Below are 21,170 nucleotides of genomic sequence, written 5' to 3' on the forward strand. Positions count from 1 at the left end.
AGTAAACTACCCATTTAGCCACTCTAAAATTAGGTCATTCTTATTTTGTTTACTTTTTTTTTATTTTCTTCAAACGACCTATTCTATTAATACTCAATTTGAATTACTATTAACCAAATTACCCAAAATGTAAAAATATTTAATTGTTAATTGAACCAAATTTTTTTAAATACATTAACCGAATCGAAATATACATGTTTTTGTCTTTTGGTTAAAATAAGTATAAAATAAATTGCTAATATAAAGAATATATTGTATATAATATGTATTATTTATTTTGGTTAATTCGCTTAATTACCTGATTTCAAACTGATTTAACTGATAACTAAAATTCCAAAAAGTCATTAATCAACCTTTGACCGAACTAAATTCAACCACTGACGGATTAACCGAATTAGATTGGTTTGATCGGATAATTCGATTTCAACCAAACTATGAACACCTTGCCACCAGTTGATACAAGATTTCAACAAATACGAGAAAGTGGTAAGGATAAGGGGGTCAATTCACCTGTGACGGGCAAAGAGTCAGAGTTCAGGTGTTCAAGGAAAAGAAGGAGAATGAAAAGGCTAATACTTATGGTTTGCTCGAGGAAGAAGGAGAATCCTTAGTCACTCGTACTATGAATATATATAATAGGATCACCCCTTGTCGTGCGATGTCGCATAATTAACAATACAGAAGTAAACATCATCATGTGGTTAGTTAGGTGGCAAGGTTGTTACAGGTCAGTTGTCACCATATAGTGTATTGTGTGGCCTTACTCTAATAGTCTCCTCCATGAGGTTGTTCGATGTTATTGCATCTCAGTGGTCCCCACAAAATTTGCCCTACTATTTTCGAATAAATTAACAATATCTTAAAGTTGTATATTTAGCCCTACTAATGTCATCTATTTACAGGGGGAATAAGTAAAACTTTTATTGAATTTTAGAGGTATATTTCAATAGGAAAACGTACTCCTAATCTAACTAATAGTAGGTGGGGCAACAACCCTAGTTAAACAAACTAGAGTTTGTTGTCCCTCTCTTAAATAAGAGAGACTTTTTAAGTCTCCTATATCGGGTCTAATTATAAGTATTCCCTGGACTTTTAACTTAGTATTTTATAATTCGATCCAACCTCATATTTTTTTTATTTCCCAAAATAAAACATCTCATATTAATTTAAATAAATTAATTTTCCAATTAAATAATCTTCACAACCTAATTCTAATTTCGTTAAAATCATGACAATTTTTTTCTTAAAAGAATTTATGAGAAAATATATTTAATATTTCTACATTCGATGGATTTACTATGATCAAATGATTTATTTCCATTTTCGAAATTCATTTAATTCGAAAATCGAAAATTCATTTCCAAGTCATTTTCATTTTAGAGAACACCACATTCATTTCCAAATGTTTCTCATTTCTTTTTTTTATCATTTCTATCAATTTCTGTTCATTTGATTTAACATGCAATTCATTTCTGATTTCAATGAGCTAGCAGAGGGATCGATTGAACTTATGCAATTAGAGCTCAAATGATTTATAATTAAGTTCTAGCTTTTTCCTATTAATTATAAACTCATTTAGTCACGAAGCCATTCTACTATAGTATTGTAACTAAGCTTTCCCCAATAACATACCATTATGAAATTAACTTGATCAATGCTCGTCCAATTACCTTGTCATAAGTGTGTTACCCTCAAATGATATCCTTAATCTCTTTGAGATAAATTCAATTTCCTAATATGATCTTAATTTATCTCATGTTGACCATTACATCTTCATTCATGAAATTTCAATTACTATCAAATAGTACTCAAGTCATTTATCATAAAAACAAGCGACCCGTAACCATGTTTACTTTTCATCAACCATGTAATACAAATGAAAGGATATTATTTACCCATATCTCGAGCTATGAATTCTACTGTTGTGAATGACGCTACATACTGTAGAAATCGTATACCTAACGTACTAGCTTTCGATTCTTTATCTATTTGAACTCAAGCTTTTGCGTACATCAAAGTATACGAGTCGCTTATATATAGCCTGTCATCCATTATTGATTAAGGTATATCACAATTTGAATGTCACAAGTAAATAAATTCATAAATAAACTCAGGATCTATTCTTCTTGGATCCAATCCAATGTACTGTTAGTCCAATCAGTCACATTTATATCTTTATCTTGTAGAAGTCATCCACTTCGATACCCAAGACAAGACATATTCTCAATTGGACTTAATAGATTATATATTAGTCTTTCAATTGATTTGCTCATTTTTATTAGACTAATGACATGTTTAGGTTCGTTTACTAATAAAGTTGTCTTTCTGTATTACAATCTGATCATGTAATATTGCTTAATATTAGTTTAAACATTAGACAACCAATGAACCAATATTGGATTCTATTTTGCTTTGCATGCAAAAAACACATGAGGACAATTATACAAAATATATTAATAATATAATCCATGAATTATTTTATTAATCTGTTTATTTAAAAAAAATACAAGTTTATAAACAAATATACTACATTTAGGTAACCGTATCCAACAATAATACTGCCATTAAAGAAATTGATTAAACTAGTCATTAAACCGTTAAATCTATTTTTAATTCATTTTTCACTTGTTTTTTCTATCTCCTATTCTTTTGTTCTTTTCCATTTTAAACTAGAAACCCTAGCCACTACCTCCCTTTAAAGATGTTGTTATTTCCATTGAACCACCCTCGAAGAGCTCAAAAGTAGAAAGACATCTCAAAATTAGGCCATATAAATAGAGGGGTTAGAAGATCTTAGCATGAACATTCTAAAGTTTTGAGAGTGACTTCACAATTTTTAAGGTTTTTTGATAAATCTAACCTTTTAGATTCAAATAGGAGACTTTGAGTTTCACTTTAGTGGTTTCTGGATTGATAGCTTGACACCAAAGAAATGTTGGATGATTATGATAATGATGATGAGAAGTGGAAGCCATAAGTAAGGAGGAGAAAGAAGAACGAAAATAGGGAAAATAAGGAGAAAGAAGAAGCATCCCTCGATGTCGTTCATTAACAGGACCATGTTTAACAACAATGTTCACAAAAGAAATGCCATGGCTAAGGTTTTTAGGTTAGAAAATGAAAAAAAAGTAAGGAAAAAATAAAAAGAACAAAAATTAAAGAAAAAGAAATTAAAAAAGAAATGAGATTATTCTAAATTTAACAGTGAAGTAATCAAATTGATCAAAATTTTTTTAATGAAAACGAGAATGATCTAATTTTGGAGATTCTAATAGGATAATTTATCCTAAATTCAAATATAAAAAAATAATAAGGGAAAAATAAGCTGCTGATGTTTTTTCCCTAAGAAAACTAATAAAATGTGTTTTTTATTTTTATTTTGTTTTTCATAAGAGAGAGATTTTGCTTTGACCGATTCCTCAATTACTCTCTTATATTATTCACTTTTCTTTCTATGATTGAGAAAAAGAGAGACTATTTGTTTGTTTGGCATCAACAGCGACGAGAGAAGCTGAGATGGAAGGCAGCTGCCTCTGACTCAAACTCTGACACACCCCTTCGGAACTGAAGTCTTCTCACTCTCTTAACTTTCTCATTTTAATTTAAACATACATCTTATCTAGGATCTTCCCTTGTTTTTGCTGTTGTTACTGATCTCTTCATCTTAACATCACCGTCGTTGAAAAAAAAAAAGACCCTTGTACTTTACTCTCTCTCTTCTCTGGTAAAATTGGTCTGTTTATTGGTTAGTGAACAATAGAACCCGGCAAACCTTTTCATTTTCCTATCTGTTTGTTCGTTAGTGAACAATAGAGCCCGGCATACCTTTTGATTTTCCTATCTTCTCAGATCCAACCCTTTGTCTATCTCCCCACCTGGTAAGCTTATCTTTTATTGTTTTTGGTTATATTGAACGATTTTTTTGATCTCAGAGTTCTGATTATTTTTGCTAATGGGTATTTGGATCCATTCTGGGGATTCTTTGTTTTAGTCAGCACGGCCAAAATCATTTTACTTGTTATGTTCCTAAGTTCGGTTTTGCATGTTTATTTTAGATGCTTTGAGCTAGGTTTTGTTCATTCTTCACTGCTTTATTTGGAATTTTTATTGATGAGTTTGCCTCTGTTTTTGCTGTTTTACAGTTTGGTGAGACTTGGTGTTAATGGACTGGAGCTTAAGTATGAATGAAAATTGGTACTCTGAATGCTTTGCTGGGACATGGTTCATCTTTAGGTTTAGACTGCTTTGATTCAATAAGTAGCTAGGGGCCCTATTAGTTTTGTGGGAAGTTAAGCTTTGATTTACATTGTATCACTGCTTTGATAAAAATAAGGAAGCAGTGTTTGTTCTTGTACATACTTGAGGTTCTTGGCCTTTTATGGCAAATTTCAATCAATACTGAAGTATAAAAATTTCTCGTTATTAGCACAAATGGGTGGGCTTTGCTCGAGGAGATCCACTGTAGATAATGCTCCCAGTGGAGGCTTCCCACATGTTAATGGCCATATTGGTCAAAGGACTGGATTAGTTTTTCAGACCCGTGAACTTCCTGCTAAGATAAACGCCAAATCAAATCCCCCTCCAGCTGAGGATAATGCAGACAAGGTGTCTGGAGAACCGTTCTCCTTCCCAGAGATCAGTACAGCTCCATATGGGACAAGTGCAGATGATATCAATGATGGAATTCCTCGATTGTCAAGGGTGTTATCAGATAAATCGAGATCAACAAAATCTAAGCAGGTTACTGCAGCAAAAGTAAGCTCAAATTCTACTTGTTCCCATACAAAATTTAGTTCGAATTTTCTGTTTTCTCCATAGTTGCTTATATCGTATCAGCATAGACTCTTTTCTTAGATTGCTTTATACTTATGTGAGGGCTTAGAGATGCTGGACGAGGTCTGGCTATTGTTGTCTGCAGTCCATTTAGTCACAGATTTTTTCACTTGGAAGGATATCGATGCAGAAGGTGTTGACCAATTGCAAAAGGATGTAAAGGTTTATATTCTTGAGTAGATGGGCCTGGGAGGTTATCTTTTCGTTGTCAACTGCTCTTGTTCTCTAGAGTGTGTTTGCATGATGAATAAAAGGGGTTTACGGCCTAATTCCTAGAGCTGTCATTTGTGTGTTAAATAAACTCCTCTTTAGTCAAAGCCATATAAATGGGCTCTGTCTTTCCAAGATGATAAATGGCATAGTCACTTGTGGTTAAATAGGCTGTCTGTTTTCCTCCCATCTCTTGGTCAATAATCTTTTTGCTAGATATAGGACCGAGGATAGGCTTTGACTTTTGAAACTAGCTGAGTACAATTTGTGACAACATAGAATGCGCTAAAGGTGAAATTAGTTATGTAAATTAAAGACCAAGAGAAGTTACTAGGTAATTAGCAGATGCTGTTGTATTGTGCTGTATCATGTTGTCTGAAAGCTAGCTATCCTCAGCCAAGGGTGAAAGTTGAAATGCATGCCTTTTGGAAACTTCTTCTAAGACCACAGTAGCTGTAAGAATGTATGTCTGTTGCTTCTTGTTTTCTCTATTATATATACCGCTTAGTGAACCTTATCTAGGTGCTTATGTCTAATTTCTGTATATGATCAGAGTGCGCTATCTCTAGATTTCACTGAGGCAAAGTGATTTTTTTTTTCCCATTTACTTTTGTTTAGGAAGAAGCTTGTAAATATGAAAGTATTACCAATTTTGGAATTTGTACGATCAAGGGTATGAAAGTTGTTTGTTTCCTTTTCAATTATGCAATGTGCACTGATTGAGATGATGTAAAGTTGCTTTACAATGATATTAATGAGACAAGCTAAGTTTATGTTGCAACTCTTGCAGTGCTGTGACTTAATTCTATTATATTTTTCCTTGTAGATCTATTATTGCACACTGTTCTCTAGGTGTGCTCCTTAGCGCCAAACAACAAAAGTGCCTCAAGGGCAAGGTGCATTTGATCAAGTGCACACCTGATCCACCTAGTGCCTTTTTTTTAATAAGGTGATGGGCATATGCGCATGAAAAAAGAAAGAACTCGATTGAAGTTCTCTTTAATTATTTTATTTTTAACTTTTTTCATTAGGTGTAGTGTCATCAGTAAGAAACAGGATAATATGGAACTTCCTACTTCTTAGTTGAGTATTCTTCAACAGACATGATATCTAAAGAAATGGTGCTTATTGGCCTACAAAAGAAAAAGAAGAATTTTATAAAAAAACTGGAGCACTTGTAGAGTTATTGTTATAATAATTATATATTTCATATATACACACAAAGACACATACGAAAGGAATAAAAATATGCTTATTGTGCTTTTACTTAGGCGAGCCTAGGGGTGTAATTAAGCCAAGCCGAACCGAGCCCAAATATGGGCAGGCTTGAGCTCGACTCGAAATTTGGAGCTCGATACTCAAGTCCAACTTAATCGAATGTCTACTTTTAAGCTTGAGCTTGGCTTGAGATATAATCGAGCTACTCAAACTAAATTAAGCTCATTTATCAATTTTCATACTCATGCTTGAACTTGAGCTTGATTATGCTTGTACGTATTCAAGTTCGAGTCCGAGCTTGGCTCGTTAATTATCCTTAGGGTTAATAATATATACCAAGGGAATTAATGTAATTTAATAATATAAAAATATTTAAAATATATACTAAAAATGAAAACCTCAATAAGGCTCGCTAGCTGTTTGAGCTGACTATTTCTAAGCTCAAATTTGGCTCGACCGATAGCTCGAGCTGCTTGAGCTCGGCTCAATATTACTAAATTGAGTTAGAGTTTTTTTTCGAGTTAAACTTGAGTAGCTTGTGAGCACTAGTGTCTCATGTACACCCTTAAGCAAGCTCTTTTTCTGTGCTTTGCATACCAGGCAATACAAGGGTTTGAGTGCCTAGAGTGTGCATTGTGCCCCCTTGTCTAGTTACATATTCTTTTTGTTATGGTTGCTGTATTGATGCATGTTATTCGTCAAAGAAGCTTAAGTTTTTATTATATTTTATCTTTATATTTTCTTTTTTTTTTTGGGGGGGGGGTGGAGGGTGGGGTTGGGGTTGGGGTACATTTACAACCTGCGATTATATGAAAGCCACACGGCCATATGGTTACTTTGGAGTACAAATTAAAATATAATTGCTTAATGACTTCTTTGATGAAAGATGTCCGACACTTGATGCTGTGAAACTCATTATGTTTTTGTCATATTAACAAACTACAGTTCAGGTTTTCTAATGTCCTTTTTACTGGCATTAACTCGTGCTTCTCTACCTAACTGTGGATTGTATCAATGAGATCTTTTTACTAACTGTTACACTTTAATGGAGATATTTCTAACCTTAATGACTGAAAGAAATGGATAATATGATGTAAATCCATGAAAATTTTGTGTTTCATGATAGAAGTCAAGCTTTTCGGCAAAAGCCCAAGCTTTAATCTTTTTCTATAACATAACGGACCAGGATATTGGCAATCATGATAACTTCCATTGTTTCTTAAATATGTTAAGAACTGATGGAATCTTTTATGTTTAATCATGGAAATGTCTAAGATCGTTTTATTTGCTAGTACTGAGATTGTTGGGGTGGGAAGAGAAATATGCTAGAAACCATTAGAATTGTAGCAGGTCACCTCTGAACCATGGGCCAAACTCATATCATGATTGAGATTTTGTTTTTTATGAACAAATTTGCTGCTTTTCCGAATTTCATGTTTGTAGGGAGAAGTCAGGTTGATGATTATTGGTCTGTTACTATAATACTGTGGAGTGTGAATTCTTGCAGTATATTCACTGGTTATAGTAATCTGCCTACTAAATTGGAGCAGAGAAAGATACTTCTTGTTCTACTATTGTCATTTTGTTTCTTTTATTGGGTTGCAGATTGCAGAAAATTTATTTGATATCGTCTACCAAACACACGTCACGATTTTTGAAACAATCCATTTGTTGCTTTCGTTTTGCAGGTTTCTGAGGTTGGCTCTCTTTTAGGTAGAGCTGGTACTGCTGGGCTTGGAAAGGCTGTGGAAGTTTTGGACACCCTTGGTAGTAGCATGACAAATTTGAACCTCAGCAGTGGCTTTACCTCAGGGGTAACAACAAAAGGGAATAAAATAGCAATTCTAGCTTTTGAAGTTGCAAATACGATCGTTAAAGGTGCCAATCTGATGCAATCACTTTCTAAGGAGAACATCAGACATTTAAAAGAGGTGGTCCTTTCATCAGAAGGAGTGCAAAATTTGATATCAAGAGATATGGATGAACTCCTGAGAATTGCAGCTGCTGATAAGAGGTGGATAATAAATGCCATGTTGCTTTGAAAATGATTTTGTTGTTATACAGTTTGTTAAGATCCTCTCTAATGGTGGTTAAATTTCAAAGAATGTGAAAGTTTTGAACATTTTTTGTTATCCATTTCCAACAGGGAAGAGTTAAAAGTTTTTTCTGGAGAGGTGGTACGTTTTGGCAACCGTTGTAAAGATCCTCAGTGGCATAATTTGGATCGTTATTTTGAAAAGTAATTTTCCAGCTTGTTGCACTTTTTTAAGTGTTATTTATGACATTAGTGCAAGATTCTAAAATCTTTCATGCTGCGTCTTTTGTAATATTTAGGTTGGGTTCTGAGCTTACACCTGAGAAGCAATTGAAGGACGAAGCAGAGGCAATAATGCAACAATTGATGTCTTATGTTCAGTATACAGCTGTAAGTATCAGTTCCTACGATTATTCTGAGAAAGCTGCTCTTAGAAGTTGCAGTGTAAGATTAAATTGTTTAAAACCGAAATTTACATTCCATTTTTTCCTAAGCAGTAGAGAAAATATTTCTTTTTTCCCTTTATGTTTGGAGACGTTGTATGAACCATAAATCCATGTGGCAAATATTTTATTTCTGTTTATTCTTTATCCTGCAAGGCTTCAGAAATTTTCTTCTTAAATTATCTATTGCATTATTTTTTTTCCCTTTATATTTGGAGACTTTGTCTGAACTACAAATCCATGCGGCAAAGTTTTTTTTTTTTTTTTAAATATTCTCTCTGTTGGTTTTTTCTTTTGTAAGGCTTCGGTAATTTCTTTCTTAAATTGTCTATTACAATATTTTAAGTAATGATGATGCTGTTTTGTTCTATTGCATTTTAGCATGTGAATCAATCTTGCAATATGTTTAACACTGTTGAGGCTCTAGAATAAGTCGTGGGCATTCCTACTGTTGCAACATTCATAAAACTTGCTACCTATTCCAATTATTTGTTGATTCATGGCTTTGTTACGGAACTTTGTAAGAGTGATTTGCCAATGACACTAATTTCCATTGGCTTGATATCATCCTCTCTTCTCCTTATCTAACACTTTTGTTGCTCCCATATTTTGCACCCACTTCTGAAATTCTGTTTTTGCTGCTTTTCTTATTATTACCTATATTGGATAATTCATAGTGGGTGAGAGAAATTTTGACCTCAAACGTTGGTGGTTTATTCAAGGATGGTAGAATAGTGTTCAATCCAAATCCAGTAAGGCTTGATTCTCAAGCTTTTAGAAAGGAATGATCGACCTACATTTTTTACCTTGGAACTTTTAAGGACAAATTGCTTCTTTATTTTTGCACTTTAATGCAGTTCTTTGTCTCATAGGGCAGTTTTTCCTCTTTAAAGTTTACTGTGACAATGGTATAGTGCTTTATTTTTTTGAAGTATGAAAGAAATCTGTATCATCTCTTAATACTAAACACTTTTTTCCCCCAGTTTTAATGCATAAGTCAAGTATGACGTAGATCTCTAGCCTCCCTGCACTTTTAAGTTGAAAAACCAATTATCTTCTTTCGTTGATGATTCACTAATGGGAATAATTTGCTATGTAGGCATATTTTATGAGAATAGTTACTTTTTAAGGACATCTTAGAGAATTGTTAGTTTAAGCTGATTGGCTCTAGGAACAAAAGAGGATATAAATTCTATTTATAGCGGCTGATGGTACAGAGTTTTAGATTAGCTGAGAGTGCTGAAAATTTTCTTGCTTTCGAATTTGCTGTTCTGATGCATTTCTTATGATAGAAGGCATATGAATAATGGTACAATTCATTGGTAATTTATAACTGATCTAATCATTTAAGGAGAGAACTGTTCTCTTTGCAGGAATTATATCATGAGTTGCATGCCTTGGACAGATTTGAACAAGATTATCGACGGAAGCTTCAGGAAGAGGATAATTCAACTGCTGTTCAAAGAGGTAACCTGTTTCTTGGATCTTTATTTTATTTTTTCCTTTTTGTGGCATTGTTTACTTCTGGATTAATTAGGTCTTTCTAATTTGTTTTCTTCATTAAAACAATGCGTGAACAAAAAAAAAAAACTGCCGATATGTAAAGTAACAATTTCTTTTTATGTATTTCCATTCAAACCAATATATGTTCAATTCAGTTTTATTTTTAAGAGGCTGTTAAGCCTATTCATGGCCCTTGGGCATGTTAGTGCTTTCTAGTGACATTTCGTTTGCACAATTTCTATGAGTGCATCCCATACTTATTTTGAATTTATTGGGCCTCTCATATTTAGATTGGTGGATGCTACATTCCATATTTTGACTGCCCAGCCTGGGATTTATATCTTAGTTTTCAGAGGCCTAGGTTGAGTCAAACTGGATATTGTCTGTGAAACTCTCGGCAATTATTTGCTGTCTCAGTTCTTTTAAGATTGAAGGTGCTTTACGACCAAGTTTTTCCTCCTTCCTTGGTAATCTTATGGGGTATGGTTAATTTTATGATGGTACTACAATTTTGATTTTTACATGCAGGAGACAGCCTAGCAATATTAAAAGCAGAATTAAAGAGTCAAAAGAAGCATGTGAGAAGTTTGAAGAAAAAATCTCTTTGGTCAAGGATTTTGGAAGAGGTACGAGTTAGTAAATTTCTATCCATTTTCTTTTCAGTATGAGCTCCTAAATGACTGTTAGTGTTCCTCATCCATTTTTCCTTTCCATGGATTTGGAGTCTAAACTATGCAAGCTTTTTGCAGATATAGTTGTTATTATTGAAGGTAATATATATTTGTTCTGGAATGAAGTTTTATATCTTATGTTCATAGGTCATGGAGAAGCTTGTAGATGTTGTTCATTTCTTGCACTTAGATATTCATGAGGCCTTTGGCAGTGCTGGTAAGAATTTAAAACATTGAACTGGAAACATCTGGAAATGGTATTACTTTATGGTAGAATTTGTGATGGTTAAAATATGTAGTTGCACTTGTTTATAAAACTTGAGCAAGGATGTGACTCGAGCAATTATCAAAGTTTTAATCAAGTATAATTTCTCTTTTGTAATTGGAAATTCTTACTTTCCTCTAAGTTTGAGAATGGGTAATGTTGAACTTAATTTCTATTCAAAGCTAGATCTAGATTAGGTTATTTCCTTTTTGTTGTGCAAGGAAAGCTATCTTCTTTTGTTGATTACATGTATTAAGATGGCATACATAACATTATTGCTCATGCACATTTTCTATCATGCTTAAAAACGTAGCACTTGCTATTTGTTATATTTATGGAGTGGTATTGGTTTTTGTCTGTGACCTTGCAGGTGGTGATAAACCTATTAAAGCTTCTGTTAGTAGTCATAAGAAGTTGGGATCTGCTGGTCTTGCATTGCACTATGCCAATATCATTACTCAAATTGATACCCTTGTAAGTTTAAGGTTTTCTGCCTAATAATGGCTTTTCTTTACCTCTTCTGTACTTTTTGAAGATTTAGAATGGATGACTGGATTGATCTCTAAGCAGTCATTTTGAGAGGACATATTGTCGTAGACATTTGTTTAGAGCTTCTTGGGGACTTGTGAGCCTTATATTCAGGGTGTGCATATAAGCAAGTGGTTCTAGGTTTGATGCTTTACATGATCCAACTGAAACAAAAAGAAAATCATGAATTGCTTTTGCAAGCTTTATGGCTATAAACATAAGAGACGCTAGTGTTGTACGTATAACAACTAAGCTATTTGTTCCTCTTCTACAATATTTCGCATGCAAAGATAAGAATTTTCTCTTCTCCAAACTAAAGAATATCTTTTTGCTGCTTTACTTTCATAAATGACTACTATGCATCTTCTAAGCATTTTGATGATTCTATACCTATTGAAAGACCTTTTTTTAATCATAAAGACATCTGAAACTTTCTCAACCATAATATTGTTATTAGAGAATAGATAATGAGTAAACAAATAACATTCATCTTACAATTTGGTTATTGTGCATTGACTATTATCTGAAATTAAGAGGTGGTTCTGGTTACCCTCACTAGCCTATTTATATGTGGACTTGGTTGTTTTACCCCTTCCCAAGGCAGATAATCCTTTAGGGCATATGATGAATATGAAAGATTTCAAGAGAGCTTTGAATAAAATTGTACTTCTCTTATTAACTAAAGAATTGAACTTAAATAGAGGAAAAAAAAGTCCTAATCCTAATTGGGAAAATAGTTTCCTTATTCTAGTAAACTACTAAAAGATAAAATAAAAATATTTCTAGAATATGAATAAAACTTATCTATCCAAATAAGATTTATCTACCTAAATAAATTTAAAATATATACATATTTCAACATCCTCCCTCAAGTTGGTGCATATATATCAATCATGCCCAACTTGCTTACAAGAAAATCAAAGCTTGTCTTAGAGAGTCCTTTGGTGAGTATGTCAGCAATCTGTTGTTTTGAAGGAACAAACGACATGCATACTTGGCCTTCTTCAATCTTTTCCTTGATAAAGTGTCTATCAATCTCAACATGTTTAGTTCTGTCATGTTGGACTGGGTTGTGAGCAATGCTAATGGCAGCTTTGCTATCACAGTACAACTTCATTGGTGAAGTTATTGGTTTCCTCAGCTCTTCCATAATTCTTTTTAACCACACCATTTCACAAATTCCTTGAGCCATTGATCTAAACTCAGCCTCTGCACTACTTCTTGCTACAACAGTTTGTTTTTTTGCTTCGCCAAGTCACAAGGTTTCCCCAAACAAATGTACATTATCCTGATGTAGATCTTCTGTCTGTTATTGAGCCTGCCCAATCTGCATCTGTATAAGCTTCAATTCCTCTTTGTTCGGATTTCTTGAAGAATAAGCCCTTTCCCGGTGAACTCTTCAAGTATCTTAGAATTCGAAACACTGCTTCTTCATGTTCCTCCATTGGGGAGTGCATAAATTGACTCACTAAGCTTACTGCAAAAGCTATGTCTGGCCTTGTATGTGATAAGTAAATTAACTTACCAACTAATCTTTGATACTGCCCTTTATCAACTAATCGACCTTCTTTATTTTCAAATTTTACATTTGGATCAATTGGTGTGTCAGCTGGGCGGCAACCACTCATCCCAGCCTCTTTTAAAAGATCAATCACATATTTTTTCTGAGAGACCACAAGACCCTTCTTTGATCGAGCAACTTCCATTCCAAGAAAGTATTTCAAAGGACCCAAGTCTTTGATCTCAAACTCCAATGCTAGATGCTCCTTGAGAAGTCTTATTTCATCCACATCATCTCCTGTAAGAATGATATCATCGACATAAACTATAATAACAGCTATTCTACCTTTTTGTGAATGTCGATAGAACATTGTGTGATCAGATTGCCCTTGTGAGTAACCTTGTTTTTTAACAACTTGAGTGAATCGTTCAAACCAAGCTCGAGGAGACTGCTTCAGACCGTATAAAGATTTCTTGAGTTTACATACTCGAGTTCCAAATTTTTCTTCAAAACCTGGAGGAGGATCCATGTAAACTTCTTCTTCAAGTTTTCCATTTAGGAAAGCATTCTTCACATCTAGCTGCTGTAAAGACCAATCAAGATTAACAGCAATTGATAAAAAAACTCTGACGGAATTTAATTTGGCCACTGGAGCAAATGTTTCAAGATAATCTATCCCGTATGTTTGAGTGTACCCTTTTGCTACCAACCGGGCTTTGTATCTATCTAAAGATCCATCTGGTTTGAATTTGGTTGTGAACACCCATTTACAGCCCACTGTTTTTTTCCCTACAGGTAATTCCATTGTTTCCCATGCACCTGTTTTTTCAAGAGCACGCATCTCCTCTAAAATAGCCTCCTTCCACTCAGGAACCTGCTTTCACATTTTTTTGTATTTGGACAATATCGAGACACGAAACAAAGGTTGAGAATGTCAAAGATAAGGCTTTATAGGATACAAAGTTAGACATGGGATATTTGACAATATTTCTAGCACCTTTTCTTTTGGCAATTGGAATATCTAAATCAGAAAATTCATTGGCTGGATTATGAGCTTTACTTGGGCTTTTGACAGGATCTTGCGGGTCGTATTCTTGGTGATGAATCTGGTGGATTCTACTTTCTTGATTTCGATTTCTTCTTGAGTAAACAATTAACTCCTTTGTTTGTTCTTTATTTTCATGATCAGACTCTACACCTTCATTCTCCTTTTCATTAACATTAACATCATTAATTTTTGTGTTAATTATAAATTCGCCTTCCCCATTATTAGAATCCCTATGTTGTATATTCCTAGTCTCTTCTTGATCAATTATAGAATCTTCTTTAGTATAATTCCCTCCCTGAAGATTAGAATGAAAATAAGATTGTGTTTCAACAAATTTGACATCCATGGTAACTATAATCTTCCTATCAATTGGATCATAACATTTGTAACCCTTTTTATTAGAAGCATAACCAACAAAGACACATTTTTTTGCTCTAGGATCTAGTTTACCTTGGTTGTGAATATGAACAAAAACACTACACCCAAAAACTCGGAGGGGTAAATCTGTAATCAATTTAGAGTTAGGAAAGTTATCTTTAAAGAGACTAAAAGGAGTTCTATAATTTAGAATTTTATTGGGCATTCTATTAATAAGATATGTAGCTGTTAACAAGGCTTCGCCCCAAAGATAACGTGGTACTTGACTAGTGAACATCAAGGCTCTAGTTACTTCCAAAAGATGTCGATTTTTTCTTTCTGCAATCCCATTTTGTTGTGGTGTATTTGTACAAGAACTTTGGTGGACTATTCCATGTTTGGTTAAGAAAATGCCTAATTGGTTGCTAAAAAATTCCCCACCATTGTTAGTTTGAAATACTTCTATTTTCACACCAAATTGTGTTTTCACCATAGCATAAAAAGACTGAAACACATTTTTAACTTCAGACTTATCTTTTAATAAAAACACCCAACAAAGTCGAGTATGATCATCAATAAATGTGACAAACCAACGTTTTCCTGAAAAAGTCGAGACTCTTGAAGGTCCCCAAACATCACTTGAATTAACGAAAAAGGTTTGGAGGCTTTATATCTTTGAGGTGGAAATAATGACCGATGATGTTTAGCCAATTCACAAAATTCACAATGATATGAAGAAGGACTTTTATTTTTAAATAGATTAGGTAACAAATATCTTAAATAATAAAAATTAGAATGTCCAAGCTTATAATGCCAAATCATAACCTTATCAAAATCAGAAATAGAATTTAAACATAAAGTAGTTGTTGGTTGACTTAGATGGTCGTCTTCAAGAAAGTAAATTCCACCAAATTCTTTAGCGTTGCCAATCATCCTCCTCGAGACCATGTCCTGAAACTTACACATAGAGGAGTCAAATATAACATGACAATTTGAGGACTGGGATAATTTACTGACCGATATGAGATTACAAGCTAGATTTGGCACATGTAAAACATCATGTAAAACCAAGAAAGATGAAATTTTAACAGTGCCTTTCCCGGCTATTGTCGAGAAGGACCCATATGCTACTTTGATCTTTTTGTTTCCTGCGCAAGGTGTGTAAGTTGAAAAAAGAAAATGACTGCTAGTCATGTGATCACTAGCTCCAGAATCAACGATCCATGTGTTTGTTTTACAAGGCTTGACACTGAAAAAAACAGAAAAATCAGTACCTGATTGGGCAAAAGAGGAAGAAGGATTATTGGATGAGTTAGGAATAGAAGAATTCATCCAAAATTGTGGTGATTGAAAAAACTTGTGTAGATGCTCTAATTGTTCCTTAGTGAATGTAGACCTTTTCAGAGAACTTTGGCCCTCATAATTTCCATTAGTTGTTTGGAAAGCTCTGCTACCCCTGATTGTGAACTACGACCATTGCCATTCTTTTTCCTTCCATTTGTCGGTTTCCCATGGAGCTTCCAACACGTTTCACGAGTGTGCCAATATTTTTTGCAGTGATCGCACCAAGGTTTTTTCTTTTTTTCACTATCATCATTATTTTTAATAGTTACAAGAGCAGAATTATCATCATTAGCTTCAAACCCTGGCTTTAACATTACTTTTCTCCTTGTCTCCTTTCTTCTAACCTCAAAAAAAATCTCACGAAGTTTTGGAAGCGGTTTTTTCCCTAGGATCCGAGATCTCACTTCATCAAATTCTTTATTTAAACTAGCCAGAAACAAATAAGCTTTTTCATTCTCTTCTTTTTTCATAGCTTTTACACCATCTCCGGGACACTCCCATTCATCATTATAACACTGATCCAGTTCTTGCCAAAGAGACATCATCTCATTATAATAAATGTAACTTCTTTTTCCCCTTGCCTAGCTTTCCACAGTTTTATTTTTAACTCAAAAATCTGTGAAGCGTTTTCTAAATCTGAATAGGTGTCTTTCACAGCGTCCCAAACATCTTTAGCAGTTGGGAGAAAGAAAAGGTTTACCTATGGAAGCTTCCATGGAATTAATAAGCCACGCAATTACCATAGAATTTTCTGACCTCCACTTGCTCATCTTTGGATCACCCACCTGTGGTTGCTCAACTTCTCCATTTAAATGACCTAGCTTGCCGCGCCCATCAATTGCTAATTTTACGGATTGCGACCATTCCAGATAATTCTTGCCATTCAACTTGTGAGATGTCAGTTGAAAAGAAAGGTGAGACGTCTCTGTCCCTTGAGTCATTGTACTTTCGGTAGTTGTTTCAACTATAGAACTTTTTTCCTCTGTTTGATTGCTGGATCTCTTATCTCCAGTGAAGGCTGTTTTAACCATGATGTTACTAGAGATTTTAACCTAGCTCAGATGCCATGAAAGATTTCAAGAGAGCTTTGAATAAAATTGTACTTCTCTTATTAACTAAAGAATTGAACTTAAATAGAGGAAAAAAAAGTCCTAATCCTAATTGGGAAAATAGTTCCCTTATTCTAATAAACTACTAAAACATAAAAAGAAAATAGTTCCCTTATTCTAGTAAACTACTAAAAGATAAAATAAAAATATTTCTAGAATATGAATAAAACTTATCTATCCAAATAAGATTTATCTACCTAAATAAATTTAAAATATATACATATTTCAACAGAATAGGCACCAACTAATATATTGTTTAGTTCAATCCATGCGCAGAACAATGTTTAACATGCTATAGATTATACAATGAAAGCTCAGCAATTCAACTTCTTTTTTCTTTTGAAGCTGTTTTCTCTATATTTCTTTTGAAACTGGCTAATTAATAAGAAATTTTCAATATTGGTGAGGAATGTGGCTAGGGAATTATTAATTTCCTTTTTTAGCATGGCTTGGAAAAACAATGATGGAGGGGATGATGTGTAAGCTTGGTCAGAGTCCCTATGTTCTTTGTTTCTTCTAAACCAGTTTTGTGGGATTTTCTTGTGGAACTTTACAAAGAACCTCATAATGTTGTCAAATAGGGAGATACTGGAGTTTTAGGCAACCCCTTTTCTGTTCCTTCCTCTCAAATCATAGGAAAAATTTTGAGGTACATTTATTCTTATATTCAATAATAAGAGGGGGATTTTGATAAGTTAATTTTTCAATGTACTCAGGTGTCTCGGTCAAGTTCTGTGCCCCCTAATACTAGGGATTCATTATATCAAGGTCTACCGCCTACAGTAAAGTCTGCTTTGCGGTCCAGACTGCAGTCATTTCAGATAAAAGAAGAGGTGCTAATTTGGATAATCTTGATGCATGATATATTACTTACCTACTTGTTCATCTATTGTTCACACTAACATTGGTTCGAAGATTCCGTTACCCTGTTGCTTATTGTTGGGAATATTTACTCCTAATATGCGACTGACAAATTCTCCAATTTCTTTTCAGCTAACTGTCCCACAAATCAAAGCTGAAATGGAGAAAACATTGCAGTGGCTAGTTCCTATTGCCACTAACACAACCAAGTAAGCATCTTACAGTACCCTATTTTTGTGATAGACTTTTTGTTGTTTCTGTTCATAAGGCATGGTTGGGATACCTTCTCTGCAGTTTTTAGAATGAAGCTGTTGCCCACTAGTTTCTATTCTTCTAAGTGTATTTTCCAATTACTGATCCTTGTTTCTATTGTACCAATTTGTTCCGACTAGAGCTCATCATGGGTTTGGCTGGGTTGGAGAATGGGCAAATACTGGGTAAGATCTGTATTTATGTATATTTTTTCTTTACTTGAAGTTAATGCTTTTTGTTGCTCAGCTTTTATGAACAAAATTTTCAGGTCTGAGGTGAATCGTAAACCTGCTGGCCAAACTGACTTGCTCAGGATTGAAACGCTACACCATGCGGACAAGGAGAAAACTGAAGTTTATATTCTCGATTTGGTAGTGTGGCTTCACCAACTTGTTACCCAAGTGAGGACTTGCAATGGTGGAATCAGGTCTCCTGTTAAGTCTCCAATTAGGTCCCCTAATCAGAAGATGGTTCAACTAACTCAGAAACCTACATCACCAATGTTGACAGTCGAAGATCAGGAGATGCTTCGAGATGTTAGTAAGAGGAAAAACACACCTGGAATAAGTAAGAGCCAGGAATTTGACACAGCAAAAACTAGGTTAAGCAAGCACCATAGGTTAAGTAAAAGCAGTAATCACTCTCCTACAAGTGAAACTAAGAAAGATCCCTTCCCTATTCGGAGGCTGTCTTCAGCTCCTTTCATCGACTTTGATATTGACCGGATCAAGGCATTGGATGTCATTGATCGAGTTGACACACTCCGGAGTTCGTAATTACATGTTGAATTGAGATTCCTTGGCAAAAGAAGAGGACTTTTGCTTGTGTAAAGAGTCCATCTGCTGCTCCATTTTCCCATTTGGCGTCCTAAACGCTAAGTGGTTTGCGGTTGGCTATATTTTTGGTGAGTTACCAGCAGTGGGTGCTGTGTGGCACAAGCTGTTAACTATTTTTTCTTTTTGCATTTGAAAAGTTAAGGGGGTGATTAAATGAATTGTTCAAGCCTCGAAATCAAGTGAAATTAAACTGTTTCAGAATTAAACTGAATTCAAGGCTGTAGTTAGTTTTCTCTTTAGTTCTATGTGTACAGAATATTTTATCACAATAAGTAACAATTTCTGCTCTTTTGTCTTTCCTTTTATAGATGGTAGTAATTTCCTTCTTAATGGTTATCTGATTAGTTTACCTGATGAACAACACATTACATGTTTAAGCCTTCTCGAACTCAAGCTGAGCATGCACGTCCAAACTAGGTACTTATTTGCAAGGTTGTTAAAACTGGACTAGGTTGGATCCGGTATTGGTTGTTACAGAATGATATAGAGCTATGAAGCCGTTCGGGTGTACCAGTTTAGGGTAAGGGAAAGAATTAGTTAGCCCACGAATCAGTTGAATCAAAATAAGAAAAAAAGTTAATTATATTATTATTATTTTAATATTATAATATTTATAAATTTTTAATAATTTATTTAATTGAAACTAAATAAGAGGTTGGTGGTTTGATCGGTTTAATTACAGACTCGGTTAATGTTGGTTATTAATTATTTGTTTGAGAGAGTTGAACTAAATATCAGGGTATGTTTTTGCTATATAATGGTATGCTATCCCTTGTAAGTGCTATCTTTGATTGATATGAACCAGCCATTCGTTAGATGTGATGATGTGGTTGTATGTGGTAAGGTTAAAAGACAAAATACAATATGCTCATGTTTGAAGGAAAAGCGTTATGAGCCAATTTAACAACATCAAGCCTTTGATTTCAAAGCCGAAAAGTGAGACCTTATTTTCTCATCTCTTTCTAAGACTAGCCACCAAGGAGAGAAAGGATGCAATGTCGCTTGATCGATACAAGCCTTTTAACTCATGCAGTTGTTGCCTCGACCATTGGGCTATTCCACCCTCACTTGTTTTTTTTTACAATACGATACGTGCCTTCAATTCTAATCACATCTTATTCTGTTTCGTTGAGGTTGATCTAATTTTTATGATTATTATGTTTGTGTTGCTCCTCGGGCGCCCCTTCATGTGATCTTGCTTTTACTTTACGGATGGTGTTACTAGCTTCGATTTTGTTTTCAAGGATTCTAGTTTTGATTTGATAGCTTTTTTTGTTTTCAAAGTTTCGAGTTTTGATTCGATAGCATTTGAGTGGTGAGACTTATTCTGTTATCATGAAAATTTTTTTAACATCTATTTTATTTGAAGTCTTTTAATAAAAAATTCAAAAAAAAAAAAAGGATTGTCAACTATTTGTCTATCACTATTCACTATCAACTAGAATAGAAATAATGTGTGTATATATATATATAAACTAGAAGAGAAATAAATGCAACATTCATAGGGCAATTAGGCTTATAGAAGAAATATATATATTAAATTATGATACATGGGAGTGAAAAAATTATATAAAAATTTTATTAATAATTTATATAAGAATAAAATGAAGCATCAGTAGTAATACTAATTCTGAATGTTTATAAATCATAGTATATTAGGATAAGGTGAGTTTTTCTTTTTCTTTTCTTTTTTTTTATCAATTTTATATAAAAATATAAAAATACTTTTATAATAATATAATTTATTTTATAAAAAAATGACTTTTTAATTATTTTTCAATTGAATTGATATCCAATTAACTTGTGATACTAACTCAATCGTAGATTTTCAATATATAATATGTTATGTTATATCATAAAGCCCAAAAGTAAAATTGTTTACAAAATATATTATAAAACATCTAATGCATAGTAAATATGAAGAAAACAAAAGGGAGCTATTAAATATTAAGAATAAGGGAGCAAAAAGACTTTTAACATCACAAAGAATCAGGGTAAGATAATTTCATAGTCAGAATGAGACAAAAAGAACAAATGAACGAAATAGGAGGATAAACCAATCTTGAGACACCTTTGGCCACAAGGCTAAAAAAATTGTCATGTGAGAGATAATGCAAAGCCTCAGAGGTGAGCATAAAAAGGTCTTTCGGGATTTC

General features: G+C 33.8%; 1 protein-coding gene across 2 annotated transcripts; it reads left to right on the forward strand.

Moving 5' to 3' along the window:
• The first annotated feature begins 3,382 nt into the window (after window positions 1-3,382).
• On the forward strand, window positions 3,383-19,319 carry LOC107959541 (protein PSK SIMULATOR 1). Of its 2 annotated transcripts, XM_016895617.2 has the most exons (13): window positions 3,383-3,878; window positions 4,143-4,755; window positions 7,950-8,275; window positions 8,408-8,500; window positions 8,596-8,686; window positions 10,113-10,206; window positions 10,771-10,868; window positions 11,061-11,130; window positions 11,549-11,652; window positions 17,782-17,898; window positions 18,059-18,135; window positions 18,319-18,363; window positions 18,447-19,319. In XM_016895617.2, exons 2-13 carry the CDS (start codon window positions 4,432-4,434, stop codon window positions 18,952-18,954), a joined length of 1,947 nt encoding a protein of 648 aa, XP_016751106.1. In that variant the 5' UTR covers window positions 3,383-3,878; window positions 4,143-4,431; the 3' UTR covers window positions 18,955-19,319. The 2 variants fall into 2 exon arrangements, with proteins under 2 accessions (XP_016751106.1, XP_040968036.1); XM_041112102.1 differs by lacking the exon at window positions 17,782-17,898.
• Window positions 19,320-21,170: the final 1,851 nt, after the last annotated feature.

The sequence above is a fragment of the Gossypium hirsutum genome, chromosome A05, assembly GCF_007990345.1.
Source record: "Gossypium hirsutum isolate 1008001.06 chromosome A05, Gossypium_hirsutum_v2.1, whole genome shotgun sequence".
Classification (NCBI taxonomy): Eukaryota; Viridiplantae; Streptophyta; class Magnoliopsida; order Malvales; family Malvaceae; genus Gossypium; species Gossypium hirsutum.